This window comes from Bos grunniens, chromosome 7 (assembly GCF_055505025.1).
Source record: "Bos grunniens cultivar Pamir isolate PY7600 chromosome 7, Bosgru_T2T1.0, whole genome shotgun sequence".
Classification (NCBI taxonomy): domain Eukaryota; kingdom Metazoa; phylum Chordata; class Mammalia; order Artiodactyla; family Bovidae; genus Bos; species Bos grunniens.
In genome coordinates, this window is record NC_141171.1 from 5,855,040 (window position 1) to 5,869,832 (window position 14,793).

Genomic DNA, 14,793 nt, shown 5'->3' on the forward strand with positions numbered 1-14,793 from the left:
TTTAACTTATATGAAACCTAGATACAATGAAAATATTCTGCTTTAATGTTAATTACTCTTAAACGTGTCTACATTAGGTAGATCAACAAGCAAAGATTAATATCAAGTATTTAATACTGAATATTTCCCAGTTCAGGTGAACCTGAAATTCATTTAGGTTAATTTCTCTTGTATTTAGAACTCTTTGATTTGTAAGCACTTACTTTTTTCTTTTAGGCCAATTAAATTAGAGCTTATTTACAAATTGATCTCAGCAATCAGCAATATTATCCAAAAAAACAAACACAGACACACATTAAGACATCAGAACAGATCAGTCGCTCAGTTGTGTCTGACTCTTTGCGACCCCATGAATCGCAGCACGCCAGGCCTCCCTGTCCATCACCAACTCCCGGAGTTCACCCAGACTCACATCCATCGAGTCGGTGATGCCATCCAGCCATCTCATTCTCTGTCGTCCCCTTCTCCTCTTGCCCCCAATCCCTCCCAGCATCAGAGTCTTTTCCAATGAGTCAACTCTTCACATGAGGTGGCCAAAGTACTGGAGTTTCAGCTTTAGCATCATTCCTTTCAAAGAAATCCCAGGGCTGATCTCCTTCAGAATGGACTGGTTGGATCTCCTTGCAGTCCAAGGGACTCTCAAGAGTCTTCTCCAACACCACAGTTCAAAAGCATCAATTCTTCGGCGCTCAGCCTTCTTCACAGTCCAACTCTCACATCCATACATGACCATAGGAAAAACCATAGCCTTGACTAGACGAACCTTTGTTGGCAAAGTAATGTCCCTGCTTTTGAATATGCTATCTAGATTGGCATAACTTTCCTTCCAAGGAGTAAGCATCTTTTAATTTCTTGGCTGCAGTCACCATCTGCAGTGATTTTGGAGCCCCCAAAAATAAAGTCTGACACTGTTTCCATTGTTTCCCATCTATTTCCCATGAAGTGATGGGACCGGATGCCATGATCTTCGTTTTCTGAATGTTGAGCTTTAAGCCAACTTTTTCACTCTCCTCTTTCACTTTCATCAAGAGGCTTTTGAGTTCCTCTTCACTTTCTGCCATAAGGGTGGTGTCATCTGCATATCTGAGGTTATTGATATTTCTCCTGGCAATCTTGATTCCAGCTTGTGTTTCTTCCAGTCCAGCATTTCTCATGATGTACTCTGCATAGAAGTTAAATAAGCAGGGTGACAATATACAGCCTTGACGAACTCCTTTTCCTATTTGGAACCAGTCTGTTGTTCCATGTCCAGTTCTAACTGTTGCTTCCTGACCTGCATATAGGTTTCTCAAGAGGCAGGTCAGGTGGTCTGGTATTCCCATCTCTTTCAGAATTTTCCACAGTTTACTGTGATCCACACAGTCAAAGGCTTTGGCATAGTCAATAAAGCAGAAATAGATGTTTTTCTGGAACTCTCTTGCTTTTTCGATGATCCAGCGGATGTTGGCAATTTGATCTCTGGTTCCTCTGCCTTTTCTAAAACCAGCTTGAACATGAGGAAGTTCACGGTTCACATATTGCTGAAGCCTGGCTTGGAGAATTTTGAGCATTACTTTACTAGCGTGTGAGATGAGTGCAATTGTGCAGTAGTTTGAGCATTCTTTGGCATTGCCTTTCTTTGGGATTGGAATGAGAACTGACCTTTTCCAGTCCTGTGGCCACTGATGAGTTTTCCAAATTTGCTGGCATATTGAGTGCAGCACTTTCACAGCATCATCTTTCAGGATTTGGAATACTCAACTGGAATTCTATCACCTCCACTAGCCTTGTTCGTAGTGATGCTTTCTAAGGCCCACTTGACTTCACATTCCAGGATGTCTGGCTCTAGGTCAGTGATCACACCATCGTGATTATCTGTGTCATGAAGATCTTTTTTGTACAGTTCTTCTGTGTATTTTTGCCATCTCTTCTTAATATCTTCTACTTCTGTTAGGTCCATACCATTTCTGTCCTTTATCGAGCCCATCTTTACAGGAAATGTTCCTTTGGTATCTCTGATTTTCTTGAAGAGATCTCTAGTCTTTCCCATTCTGTTGTTTTCCTCTATTTCTTTGCATTGATCGCTGAAGAAGGCTTTCTTATCTCTTCTTCCTATTCTTTGGAACTCTGCATTCAGATGTTTATATCTTTCCTTTTCTCCTTTGCTTTTTGCTTCTCTTCTTTTCACAGCTATTTGTAAGGCCTCCCCAGACAGCCATTTTGCTTTTTAGCATTTCTTTTCCATGGGGATGGTCTTGATCCCTGTCTCCTGTACAGTGTCACGAATCTCATTTCATTGTTCATCAGGCACTCTATCTATCAGATCTAGGCCCTTAAATCTATTTCTCACTTCCACTGTATAATCATAAGGGATTTGATTTAGGTCATACCTGAATGGTCTAGTGGTTTTCCATACTTTCTTCAATTTAAGTCTGAATTTGGCAATAAGGAGTTCATGGTCTGAGCCAAAGTCAGCTCCCGGTCTTGTTTTTGCTGACTGTATAGAGCTTCTCCATCTTTGGCTGCAAAGAATATAATCAATCTGATTTCGGTGTTGACCCTCTGGTGATGTCCATGTATAGAGTCTTTTCCTGTGTTGTTGGAAGAGGGTGTTTGCTATGACCAGTGCATTTTCTTGGCAAAACTCTATTAGTCTTTGCCCTGCTTCATTCCGTATTCCAAGGCCAAATTTGCCTGTTACTCCAGGTGTTTCTTGACTTCCTACTTTTGCATTCCAGTCCCCTATAATGAAAAGGACATCTTTTTTGGGTGTTAGTTCTAAAACGTCTTGTAGGTCTTCATAGAACCGTTCAACTTCAGCTTCTTCAGCGTTACTGGTTGGGGCATAGACTTGAATTACTGTGATATTGAATGGTTTGCCTTGGAAATGAACAGAGATCATTCTGTTGTTTTTGAGATTGCATCCAAGTACTGCATTTCGGAGTCTTTTGTTGACCATGATGGTTACTCCATTTCTTCTGAGGGATTCCTATCTGCAGTAGTAGATATAATGGTCATCTGAGTTAAATTCACCCATTCCAGTCCATTTCAGTTTGCTGATTCCTAGAATGTCGACATTCACTCTTGCCATCTCTTGTTTGACCACTTCCAATTTGCCTTGATTCATGGATCTGACATTCCAGGTTCCTATGCAATATTGCTCTTTACAGCATCGGACCTTGCTTCTATCACCAGTCACATCCACAGCCGGGTATTGTTTTTGCTTTGAATCCATCCCTTTATTCTTTCTGGAATTATTTCTCCACTGATCTCCAGTAGCATATTGGGCACCTACTGACCTGGGGAGTTCCTCTTTCAGTATCCTATCATTTTGCCTTTCCATACTGTTCATGGGGTTCTCAAGGCAAGAATACTGAAGTGGTTTGCCATTCCCTTTTCCAGTGGACCACATTCTGTCAGATCTCTCCACCATGACCGTCCCATCTTGGGTTGCCCCACGGGCATGGCTTAGTTTCATTGAGTTAGACAAGGCTGTGGTCCTAGTGTGATTAGATTGACTAGTTTTCTGTGAGTATGGTTTCACTGTGTTTGCCCTCTAATGCCCTCTTGCAACACCTACCATCTTACTTGGGTTTCTCTTACCTTAGGCATGGGGTATCTCTTCACGGCTGCTCCAGCACCGCCGCCCTTCCTGACCTTCAATGTGGGATAGCTCCTCTAGGCCCTCCTGCGCCCGCGCAGCCACTAAGACATACATACATCCAAATAGACACAAGGGAGCCTATAGCTTTGTTTTCCAAACTTAGTTATGAATACTAGTTGTAAAAAAATGGCTGGAACAAGATTTTAAAAGGCTTCATTCCCCCTTTTTTCCCCTTTTGGCTTCAGGAATTAGAGATGGTCTAGATAAGTGATACTGGAGAAGGCAATGGCACCCCACTCCAGTACTCTTGCCTGGAGAATCCCATGGACGGAGGAGCCTGGTGGGCTGCAGTCCATGGGGTCGCTAAGAGTCTGACATGACTGAGCGACTTCGCTTTCACTTTTCACTTTCATGCATTGGAGAAGGAAATGGCAACCCACTCCAGTGTTCTCGCCTGGAGAATCCCATGGATGGAGGAGCCTGGTGGGCTGCAGTCCATGGGGTCGCACAGAGTCGGACACAACTGAAGCAACTTAGCAGCAGCAGCAGCAGCAAAGTGATCCAGATGTGCATACCTACCAAGTCGCTTCAGTCGTGTCCAACTCTTCACGACCCCATGGACTATAAACCACCAGGCTCTTCTGTTCATGGGATTCTCCAGGCAAGAATACTGGAGTGGTTTGCCATTTCCTTCTCCAGGGGATCTTCCTGACACAGGGATCGAACCCGTGTCTCTATGTCTCCTGCATTGGCAGGCGGGTTCTTAACCACTAGCACCACCCGGTGATCCAGACAGCTCTGTTCTAAAGGTATAGGAGTTATTTCCTCAGGGCCAAAATTCTTAAAGAGATATATTTTTTTTTCTTCAAGCTTTCTCTGGAGTCTAAAGAATATTGTGACCACTTTGTCAAAAATCGTTTTTCTGTGACCATCATTTTATAGCCAAAATTTAGACCAGATAGCACTCAACTTGGCCCTGATAACAAGGGCAGATTGGTCCCAGGAGGGATTGTCCCTCTGGGGAAGTAGAAGTCTCAGTTTGATCAGCCCCAGTATGTTGATTACAGGAGGAAGTCCTGGACATAAGGGAACTTCAGTCCATTTTTCTATCCTGTGTCAGTAAAGATGAATATTTTTAGGCCATTTTTCTTGTCATTGGAACATAGCTTTAGATTGACCAGTTTTTTTTTTTTTTCCCAAGGGGTTCCCAGGTGGAGTGTGGAACCTTTGGGTGAGGAATTCCCATATTAATTCAAGCAGTTTGTACAGGTGTCTGTGTGCTCAAACCAAACCAACAAAACCAAACCGAACCAGAACTTCAGTCACACTCCAAATGAAACAAAAGGCAAAGAGATGCCCAGAAATCAAAAGCCAAGAGGCATAAATGCCAGACATGACTTCCCAGTTCCATTAGACCTGTGACCCGGCAGAGTCAGTGCCTGCAGCCTTTTTAAATTCTGATATAGTTTAAAGCAATTTCTTGTTAATTTTCTGTGAAGAAGTTACTCTACCATTTCCTCTTTTAGAAGCTTCTAGAAGAATAGCATTGAAATATGTATAATATCATATATGAAATGAGTCGCCAGTCCAGATTCGATGCATGATACTGGATATTTGGGGCTGGTGCACTGGGATGACCCAGAGGTATGGTATGGGGAGGGAGGAGGGAGGAGGGTTCAGCATGGGGAACACATGTATGCCTGTGGCGGATTCATTTCGATATATGGCAGAACCAATATAATATTATAAAGTTTAAAAATAAAATAAAATTAAAAAAAAAAGAAGCTTCTAGAAACCATTCAAAGGAAGCATGGCAGGCCTTTTCTAATTGTGCATGCAAAAGTATCAATTTTGGAATATGAAAAGAACCCCAGTTTGACCATTTTAAGTTGAGCTCTCTTCTAGTATAATTTCTCCAATTAACTAGGTAATTGCAAGTATGAGCTGCGCATGTACTGTACATGAATCTGGCTGGAGTGTTAGTCAGGCTGGCTTTCTGACACTCCTTTGTTTCTGTTTTTGAAACATTCTGTTTCCCATTTGAAGCTGGATTTGTCAGGGATAAAAATCACTAGTGAACTTGTGTAGTGGGCCTATGTGCTGCTCGTGAGCTTAACTCCTCTAGGAGTCACCCCAGAGTCGATTCAGCTCATCTTATGTGTCTTAGATTCTGCCTCCAGCAATCTAAGACCACTATGCCGTTCAGGTCGCTGAATGGCCAGTTCTTATGTGCGTCTAGTTAATGAGTGGGTTTCCCTACGGGCCCACTGCACGGTATGAGGACTAGGCCTCCACCACTCCCGCAAATTTCTCAGTCACCTGAGAAAACCAAAACCAGCCAGGGAGAGCCTTGTCCCTTTTCTTCAGAGCAAAGCTCTCATATATTTTCTTCACTTTTATCCTGACAAATTCTATAATGGCAGTCAAATTGAGGGAAAGTGTCGGATCAGCCTCTTACTTAACCACTTAGCCAAGACCATTCAGTCCTCCACAATGGGGCGACCACAGCATCTTTCAGCCAAGCCCCAGGTATTCCTCGATTTATTTCACAATCAAGCCCCCCCCCTCCCAGGGTGGGCAATTCCCCTGGCATCTTTCAGCCAGACTCCCACCCAGTATCTTTTGACTGGGTGGGAATTTCTTGGTATCTTCCAACCGAGCTCCACTCAGTGTCTAGACCATGAGTGGCTATGCCCTGGGTGTTTCACCCACCGCCCACCCCAGTGTCTTTCCTACCGGGAGCGGGCAGGTAACCTGTTCCACTGCCAAATAAAACTCAGAATCTCAATCAATATCGGAGATTCGAGAACCAGGAGAAATTTACCCAAATTTGTCTGCACTCCTTGAGGAGGCGGATGGGTACAAGGGGCCACTGCTGGTACCCGGTTCCTCGTGGAGTCCAGTCGAAGTAAGGAAGTCCACTCTGGGTCCCTTGGTGGTCGCCATAACTGTTGACTTAAAAAAAAAACGATGTACAACTTGAGAGTTGCGAGTTAAGTTTTATTTGGGACAAAATGAGGACCACAGCCCGGGAGGCAGCATCTCAAATAGCTCTGAGAGACTGCTCCAAAGCAGTAGTATGGAAAGGTCAATATATAAGGTTTTGGTGAAGGAGGAGTTCAATCCCATGAAGCACTCATTTTACAAATGGTTTTTTGTTAGTCATGAGGATCTGATGTCACCATGAAGGGATTTAGCGCTTCTCTAGATATGAGGAGATGCAAGGATTGAGATCATAAAACCTGTTCCTAAAAACATCCAACTATCTAAAGGCCTGTCCCAGCAGATTCCCTGGAGCACAGAGTGCCTCCCTCCACCCTGAACTCCCTCAGGGGTTGTCGAAGGTCAACAGATGTAGCAGCATGAGGGTCAATCTCCATAGAGGCAGATGGCAAATGCCTTTGCTGTTCACTACTTGAGAGTGCCTTTGCTAAGTGCCAACTTGTAGCTGACAATGGGGTCACAGAGTTGAACACAGCTGAGAGAACAAGTGGAGGCCAAAGCACTTTGCTCAGAACCCCTCACTGGCCCCTCCTGACGAGGCTGCCCTTGTTGTGGCCCCTCTTTACACAGGATAAAACGGAGGTTCCCTTAGCACAGGTCCATGTGCTCAGTGCACAGTGAGAGGCCAGTCACATGGAAATTTTGGAACGTGGAACAGGGAAAGTTTTATTGCAGGGCCATCCAAGGAAGCTGGTGGCTCAGGACCCACAAAAACTCCTGAACTCCCAGAGGGGTTTCTGCAAAGCGTTTTTCAGGTGAGGGGACGTTGGGCACAGATTATGGGATCAGCTCCTGCACAGTTCTCCTCGTGGCTGATGAGGAGGTCACAGGGTGTTTGTCACAGGGATTAACATCATCCATCTTTTCCCACCAGTAGGTCTGGGGAGTAGACACTAATGGTCCTAAGTACTTAACATTTTCCATTAGGTTGGTGGGGCTTTTTCATTTGGAGAAGGACATGGCAACCCACTCCAGTATTCTTGCCTGGAGAATCCCAGGGACAGAGGAGACTGGAGGGCTATACCGTCTATGGGGTTACACAGAGTCGGAAAGGACTGAAGTGACTTAGCAGCAGCAGCAGCTTTTTCATTTGGAGCCTGTGCAGGCAGGGGACAGCCCAGGCTTTGGGTTTAGGTTTTGGTTTCAGTTTCCTCTATCCTTTTCCCGGAAAAAACGGTGGGTTGCTGTCACCAGATTCTGGCCTTGGGCATTTCTGGGTTGGATGCTGGCCAGTAAGATCCTGTGAAAGGGGAATGGGGCTCCCTGGGACACACCATAGGGCATGGGCGTTTTCATCTGTAAAAAACACCTCAGGAATGTGTACTAGATACTATTATCTCCATAAAGGAGCTAAAACAGAAGATATGGGGGAGGAGTCTGCCCTGGGAAGGCCGCTTAGAGTCCTGTTCAGTTACAGTTCAGAGGGTTTTTGTGGGGTCCCGGGGTGGTAAAGGCAGTTGCTGGCAGAAAGAGCAAGTTCCTGCCTGGAGCCAGGACAAGGGCCTGGGTGGCTGTTTGTTGCCTGGTGCGTCCCCTGGTGGCCATGTAGGACAACTGCAGTCTGAGTACTGTTTGAGGTCCAGCTCTTCTCCCCTCTTCCTGCAGGCTCTGGTTTGTCTTCTGACACCCTCCATGCCTCCTAATGGTCCGCTCGGCAGGGGACAGAGACGCTAAGTGAACCCCTCAAGGTCACCAGGAGATCCCTGAATTCTAAATCCAGTCGCCTCAGTCAGACACAACACCGCCCCAGTCACCACTCACGTCTCAGCCTTCATTTCTCCCAGTTGGGGACATGGCCCCCCCAAAACGCCCTCTGCCTCTTCCGTTTTGTGGTACAGAAGAGAGAGCTGCCGTGCACCGGCCGCTCAGTAACTGCAATGGTCACCCTCAGAAACATGGAGGAGAAGGGCTAGGGCTTGACAGGGGGTGTCCCAGGGAGCCCCACTCCTCTCTCACAGGATCTCACTGGCCAGCATCCAACCCAGAAAGCCCCAAGGCCAGAATTTGGCAAAACCAACCCAACGTTTTTCCCCGGGGAAAGGAAATAGGAAACTGAAACCTAAACTGCAAGCCTGACTGCCCCCTGCCTGCACAGGCTCCTTTCGAGTACCGCCAACTCAGAGGATCCTCCTGGAGCTTCTCATTGGTCGGCACCGCTATTATGCTAATGAGGGGGCAGTCTTAGCCTATAAAGGTTCCAGCAGTTCAGTCAGGATGGCACTACTTCTTCTATTCACTACAGACCAGTGCTCATGGACACCGAGGAGGACATGAGTGAGTTCCTGATGCCCATAGACAAAGAAAAGGACTCGAGTGAGTCAGCGCTGTGTGGCCGCAAACTGCCGCTGTGGCTGGGGCTCCTGCTGCTCCTGGTGGCGGTGGGGCTGCTTGTGCCCATGATCTACTTCGCTGTCATTGCCAACAGCAAGGCCTGCGTGGATGGCCTCCAAGCACAGAAGGAGTGTCAGGAGGTCAACCAACACGTGCAGCGCCAGCTAACCCAAGCCCAGGAACTCTTAAACGAGAAGAAAGCCGAAGCTGCCACCTGCAAACAGGCTGTGGTAAGCCATTGCAGCCCCTCGAGAGGGCCCCGGACTTAGAGGTCTCTCCCAGGGTCTTTGTGGAGATCGAGATAGACCTTGAAACTGTGTCCTTTTTGCCACCACCGGGGTTTGGGAACCTCCAAACTCTCTCTGGGATGCTGGGGTACGTTGAGGGGGAGCCTTAAAACTCCCAATTATGTGCGTCAGTATCCCTTTAGGATATGAAGGATCTCTAAACTCTGGCGCTTGAATGGGGGGGATCTAGAAACGCCCCTTGGGCAATCTCGGGGAGCAGAAATCCCCTCTAGGGGCTGGGAACAGGACCTACCCAGCTCTTTCCACTGAATACTGAGAACCTTTGAAATTTTCACTTCTGTTCTAACATGGAGACGTTGAAACTCTTATGGACCTCTAACTTGGGCTTTGAAATAATCACTCCCACTTCCCACCCCCAGCCCCTTGTTTCTGGTTATAGAAGGAACTCTTAATCTTATTGGGCTATAGCCCAGGGCATCTAGAAAATTCTCCTAGAGTCTGGGCATGGGGAACCTCCACATTCTCTTCTGGGGGGCCTTCAAACTCCCATTTTGAGGATCACACTCTTACGGGTGTCCCGGGGAAGGTGGGAAGTTGTGCCCATTCTTCAAGGTAGAAGACTGAGGGGCCAGGGGAGGGTTGGATGGGAAATGAAGAGTGTGTGCATCTGAGCCTCTGATCCCAGGGCTCAGGGAGGGGCCAGAACCCAGGCACAGGAGTCCAGGTTCTGACTCTCCCCTCTGACCCAGGTGACCCTGAGGGACTCTCTGAAGAAGGAGCAGGCACGAGTGGAGGAGCTTCAGGGTGAGAAAAGCAAATGACCAGGGTTCCTCACAGTGGGCTAGGGGGGTAGCGACAGGTCAGGTGTTGAAAGGGAGTCCGGAGGGAGGGTCCCAGGGTTGTGATCAGGCAAGAGGAAGGGGGGCCAGATTCCATTTGGGCTGGGGGAGCCGGGAGCCGGGTTTCCCAGCTGGTAATGAATGAACACCGCGCTAAGTCACGTGATGTCCCGGCTGGGTGTCAGGTGGCTTAGCGAGATCACTGTGTCCACGAGGCCTCTGAATCTGTACCCTATCCCTCAAACAGGAGAGTTGGCGACCTTGAACCAACAACTGCAGGACCTTTCGGAGAAATTAAGGTGCGAGACCACGCCCCGGCCACGCCCCTTTCACTCCACCCCCAGACTCCCCAGTCCCTTCGGCTCAGAAAAACCCCCTATGCTCAGGGGGACTAAGTTTAAGTCCCAGCCTCGTCCCAACTGTCACACATCCCTGGGGTGGCCACTGCTCACTCTCCTCCCCAGCGACTTGGGGGAGGAGTGGAGATTCTTAAAGGCAAAGCGCAGATCCCCTGGACCCCTGGGGGCCGCAGCCTGAGTTCCCCGATTTCTATTCCAGAAGAAAGAGTGAGGCTTCAGCAGAGGATTACCCCTCTAGATTCTCCGTCCTGTTCTTCCCCGCGTTTCTTGCGGGTGTGGTGATGACCGCGGCTGTGCTCATCACCTGCAAGTGTCTGAAGAAATGAGGTCCCAGAAAGCCGGCGGGTACGAAGGGGGCGTCTCGAGGGAGAAGAAAGCTCGGAGGGGCGGGGAGCTGGGCCTGGGTCAAGGTCTTGGGTGGTGGCCTGCCTTCGGGGCAGGGGGCTGGGCACCGGGGAGTGGAATCTGGAGACCGAGGGAGGGCTCAGTGAGTTGGGAGGGGCCCTAGAGTCTGGTGGGGCTGGGAACGGAGCCTGATCCGTCTGCCTCTGACTCCCTATTCTGATGTCTTTTAGGCCACAACCAGGACTGGGCCGACTCCAGCTCGGATTCCCGGTTTGAGGCTTCTGGACCTGGCCAGTCCTGACACGACCACATGGCAACACGTTGTAGGGAAGATGGGATAGCCTAAGGGGCCCAAGACAGGGCAGTCCTGAAAGGATGCCTTGAGAGTGGGAAAGTAGCAGAGCTGGCCCAGGGCCGCCTAGAGCTAGGGATGGCATGCGAGTCGGGTTGTGGCACTTCCATCTTGCTGACACTGCTCTGAGAAAGTCACTTTCCTCTTGGGTCTTTGGACTCGAAATGGAAACATCCCTTTTGGGGGCAAAACTGGACTCTCGAGTGTTTGGAGCGTTACTGGGTGACCTCCCAAAGCATCTGTGGCCTGCTCTGCAGACAAAGGTGGACATCCACTGACGTCCACAACCAGCCTTCCGTGCTCTAGAATGTTCCTCAAGATCTCGGGGGTTCCAGCAGGCACCATCCCCCTGCATCCCCAGCCCTCTTCTCTGCTGGCAGCCTCTAAAGGACCCTGGTCAGAGCTCCCTGCCTGCAGCTTTCTTCTCTCATCTCCTGGCTGCTCTCATCTCATTACCATTGCATCTTCTGATGACAGCGGTTCCACGAGGAAACCGACGCTGAGACGAGGGACACTTTGTCCTGGCTCCCAATCCCTTCCGGCAGAAAGTGCAGGGCTGGGACTCACACTTGGATGAGCAGACTTGGGACAGATCTGTGTCACCTTGTCCTGCCACCTCCATCCCCCAAGCTCCTATTCATCCCACAGTACCCAGCTCTGGGAGCCCCTCCCCAGAGACTTCTCTGCTTCTCAAAATGAAGTCCTCGAAGAGTTCTCTGATGACTTGGTGGTTAGCATTCCAGGCTCCCGTGGCCTGGTTTAGTCCCTGGTCTAGGAACTAATATCCCATAAGCTGGGAGACATGACCAGTAAAAAGGAAAGAACGCTCTCCCTGTGTGTGCCCCCTGCTCCTAAAATGGTGTTTGATGGTGGCTTTCGTTAACTGAGCCCCTTATAAGCGTATGGTTTCTACATGACTACAAAGAATGTTCCCGAATGCTTTAGTGGAATGAAGCTTGTGAAAAATAACAAAGAGCCAAAGTGGAAACTGTTTGAGTGACAAAATAAATATCATCACGTGTAAAATAAATATCCATGAATTCGCAGGAATATAAATACATGACTGACTAAAACAATAAATGAAAGAGAGGAGAAAAATCTCCCAGGCCGAAGAATATCAAATGACATTCACAAATATCTCACCCTCAAGAGGATGATGTGCGGGTCCCATGGCTTTGGTGTGGGCTATAAATGGTCACCTCTTTCCAGAAGGCACAGGTGGAAGAGAGGAAGGAGGTAGCTTTCTGGTGGAGACGCCTGACGGACACCACCTCAGCCAGGGCACCACGATCAACATCACAGGGTAAGTCAGGCTGATAGCCCGTGTCCTGGGCACATGAGTGTCATGAGAACAGCACGTGCCCTCTCCGGTCCTTCTCGCCAAAGGCCAGTCCAACCATGAGAACAACCCCAGACCAATCCCACCCGAGGACCACCCTACAGAACACCTGACTCTCCACTCTCAAGGTCATCACGACCAGGAAAGCCTGAGACTCTGCCTGACCCAAGGGAGTCTACCGAAGCATCAGGACTCAGTGTCCTGTGAGGATCCGGGGGCAGAACATCAGGGGAAACTGAGGAGATGGGAATAATGCGTGGATTTCAGTTAATCCTGTTACTGGTCAGCACTGGTTCCTACATTGCAACACGTGCACCTTAGAGATGAAAGGTGACCAAGGTGGTGGAAATGGAAATGGAGTCTATGGAATGTTTCTGGACTGTCTTTGCTGGATTTGTGCAAACCAAAATAAAGTGAGTCTTGAAAAAATAACAAAGCTTGGGACTTCCCTGGTGGTCTGGTGGTTAAGGCCCCTCACTTAAACTGCAGGGGACATGGGTGAGATCTGTTGTCAGGGAACTAAGATCCCACATTCTGCAAGTCACAGCCAAAAAACAGAAGGAAAAAAAGATAGATTAGGACTTTCCTAGTGATCCGGTGGGTGAGACTCCACTCTCCCAATGCAGGGGGGCCTGATTTGGCCCTGATCAGGAAACTAGATCTCACAGGCAACAAGTAAGATTCCATGTGTCCAGGCAAAGATTCAGCCTGCCACGAATAAGACCTGGCACAGACAATTATATATATACATATGTTTTTTAAAGCATAAATTCAGAAGAATATGAGTTACTTTTTCCGATCAAAATCTTAGAGGGAAAACTCACAAACTTCCTGTTTTCAGGGCTGAGACTAGAATGAGGTGAATACAGCACTGGCTTTGGTTGCAAAATGTGGGGTGGGGGGCACAAAAGTTCTCTTATGTTCATCCCCATTTTACAGCTATGGAAACTAAGGCTAGGATGAAATCACTTGCCCAGGGCTGGCAGGGAGGCAGGGCTGAGCACATGCAATCTTGACCCCTATCTCAAATCATGGTCCTAAGCTGACCCTAAAGTTCAAAATTCAGCCCAGTGGAGCTCAGATACCAGCTTTGCCAAGGGCCCTGTCTTTGCACCTGGAGTCCTAGCCTGGGAGGGAGGCCCTCCTCAGGCCCTCCTCTGTGTGTCCCTCCTCTGGGGACACAGAGGCTCAATGTCAGTCTCTACAGCAAGTCCATCCCTGATCCCTGGGTCTCTTGGCTGCTGAGTGGCTTTAATGGAGTTGGGGTGGGGGTGGGGTGAGGAAATTGTCATTATTCAGTTACTCGGTGGTGTCCCTGGCTTTGCAGCCCCATGGACTGCAGCTTGCCAGGCTCCTCTGTCTTCCACTCTCTTCCAGAGTTTGCTCAAATGAGTCGGTGATGCTATCGAACCAACTCATCCTCAGCTGCCACCTTCTCCTCTTGCCTTCAGTATTTCTCAGCATCAGGGTCTTTTCCAATGAGTTGGCTCTTCCAATCAGGTGGCCAAAACATTGGAGCTTCAGCATCAGTCCTTCCAATGAATACTTAGGGTTGCTTTCCTTTAGGATTGACTGGTTTGATCTGCTTGCTGTTCAAGGATCTCTCAAGAGTCTTCTCCAGCACTTCAGTTGGAAAGCATTGATTCTTCAGTGCTCAACCTTCTTTATGGTCCAACTCTCCCATCCATACATGACTACTGAAAAGACCATAACTGTAAATACACGGAATTCTGTTGGAAACGTGATGTGTCTGCTTTTTAATATCCTGTCTAGGTTTGTCAGAGCTTTTCTTCCAAGGAGCAAATGTCTTTTAATTTCATGGCTGTAGGAACCATCCCCAGTGACTTTGGAAACCAAGAAAATAAAATCTGTCACAGTTTCTGCTTTTTCTGATTTTATTTTCCATGAAGTGATGGGACCAGATGCCTTGACCGTAGTTTGTTGCTTGTTGTATTTCAAGCCAGGTTTTTCATTCTCCTCTTTCACTTCATCAAGAGGCTCTTTGTTCATCTCCCCTTTCTGCATTAGAGTAGTGTCCTCTGCATGTCTGAAGCTGTTGATATTTCTCCTGGAAGTCTTGATTCCTGCTTGCCATTCATGCAGGCCAGCCTTTCACATGTTGTACTCTGCATAAAGTTAAACACGCAGCGTGACAATATAAAGCCATGTCTCACTCCTTTCTCAATTTTGAGCCAGTCAGGGTTCCAGGTCCAATTCTAAGTTTGCTTTGTGACCCGTATATGGGTTTCTCAGGAGACAGATAACATGGTTGGGCACTCTCATCTCTTTCAGAATTTTCCAGTTTGTTGTGATCCACACAGTCAAAGCCTTTAGCACAGTCAATGAAGCAAAAGTAAATTTTTTTCTGGAACTCCGTTGCTTTCTCCACAATCC

General features: G+C 47.9%; 1 protein-coding gene across 1 annotated transcript; it reads left to right on the forward strand.

Annotated features, from left to right (window-relative positions):
- Nucleotides 1-8,802: 8,802 nt before the first annotated feature.
- Nucleotides 8,803-12,835, forward strand: LOC147368145 (bone marrow stromal antigen 2-like). Its single transcript, XM_086408530.1, has 5 exons — nt 8,803-9,147; nt 9,915-9,969; nt 10,252-10,303; nt 10,563-10,708; nt 10,939-12,835. The coding sequence occupies exons 1-4, from the start codon at nt 8,839-8,841 to the stop codon at nt 10,687-10,689; spliced, it is 543 nt and encodes a 180-aa protein (XP_086264656.1). The 5' UTR covers nt 8,803-8,838; the 3' UTR covers nt 10,690-10,708; nt 10,939-12,835.
- Nucleotides 12,836-14,793: the final 1,958 nt, after the last annotated feature.

Bases quoted from the DNA above. Each gene is read 5' to 3' on its own strand.
- LOC147368145 (XM_086408530.1), top strand. From the start codon at position 8,839: ATGGACACCGAGGAGGACATGAGTGAGTTCCTGATGCCCATAGACAAA. The intron at 9,148-9,914 runs GTAAGCCATTGC...CCTCTGACCCAG, and splicing joins CCACCTGCAAACAGGCTGTG to GTGACCCTGAGGGACTCTCT. The intron at 9,970-10,251 runs GTGAGAAAAGCA...TCCCTCAAACAG, and splicing joins ACGAGTGGAGGAGCTTCAGG to GAGAGTTGGCGACCTTGAAC.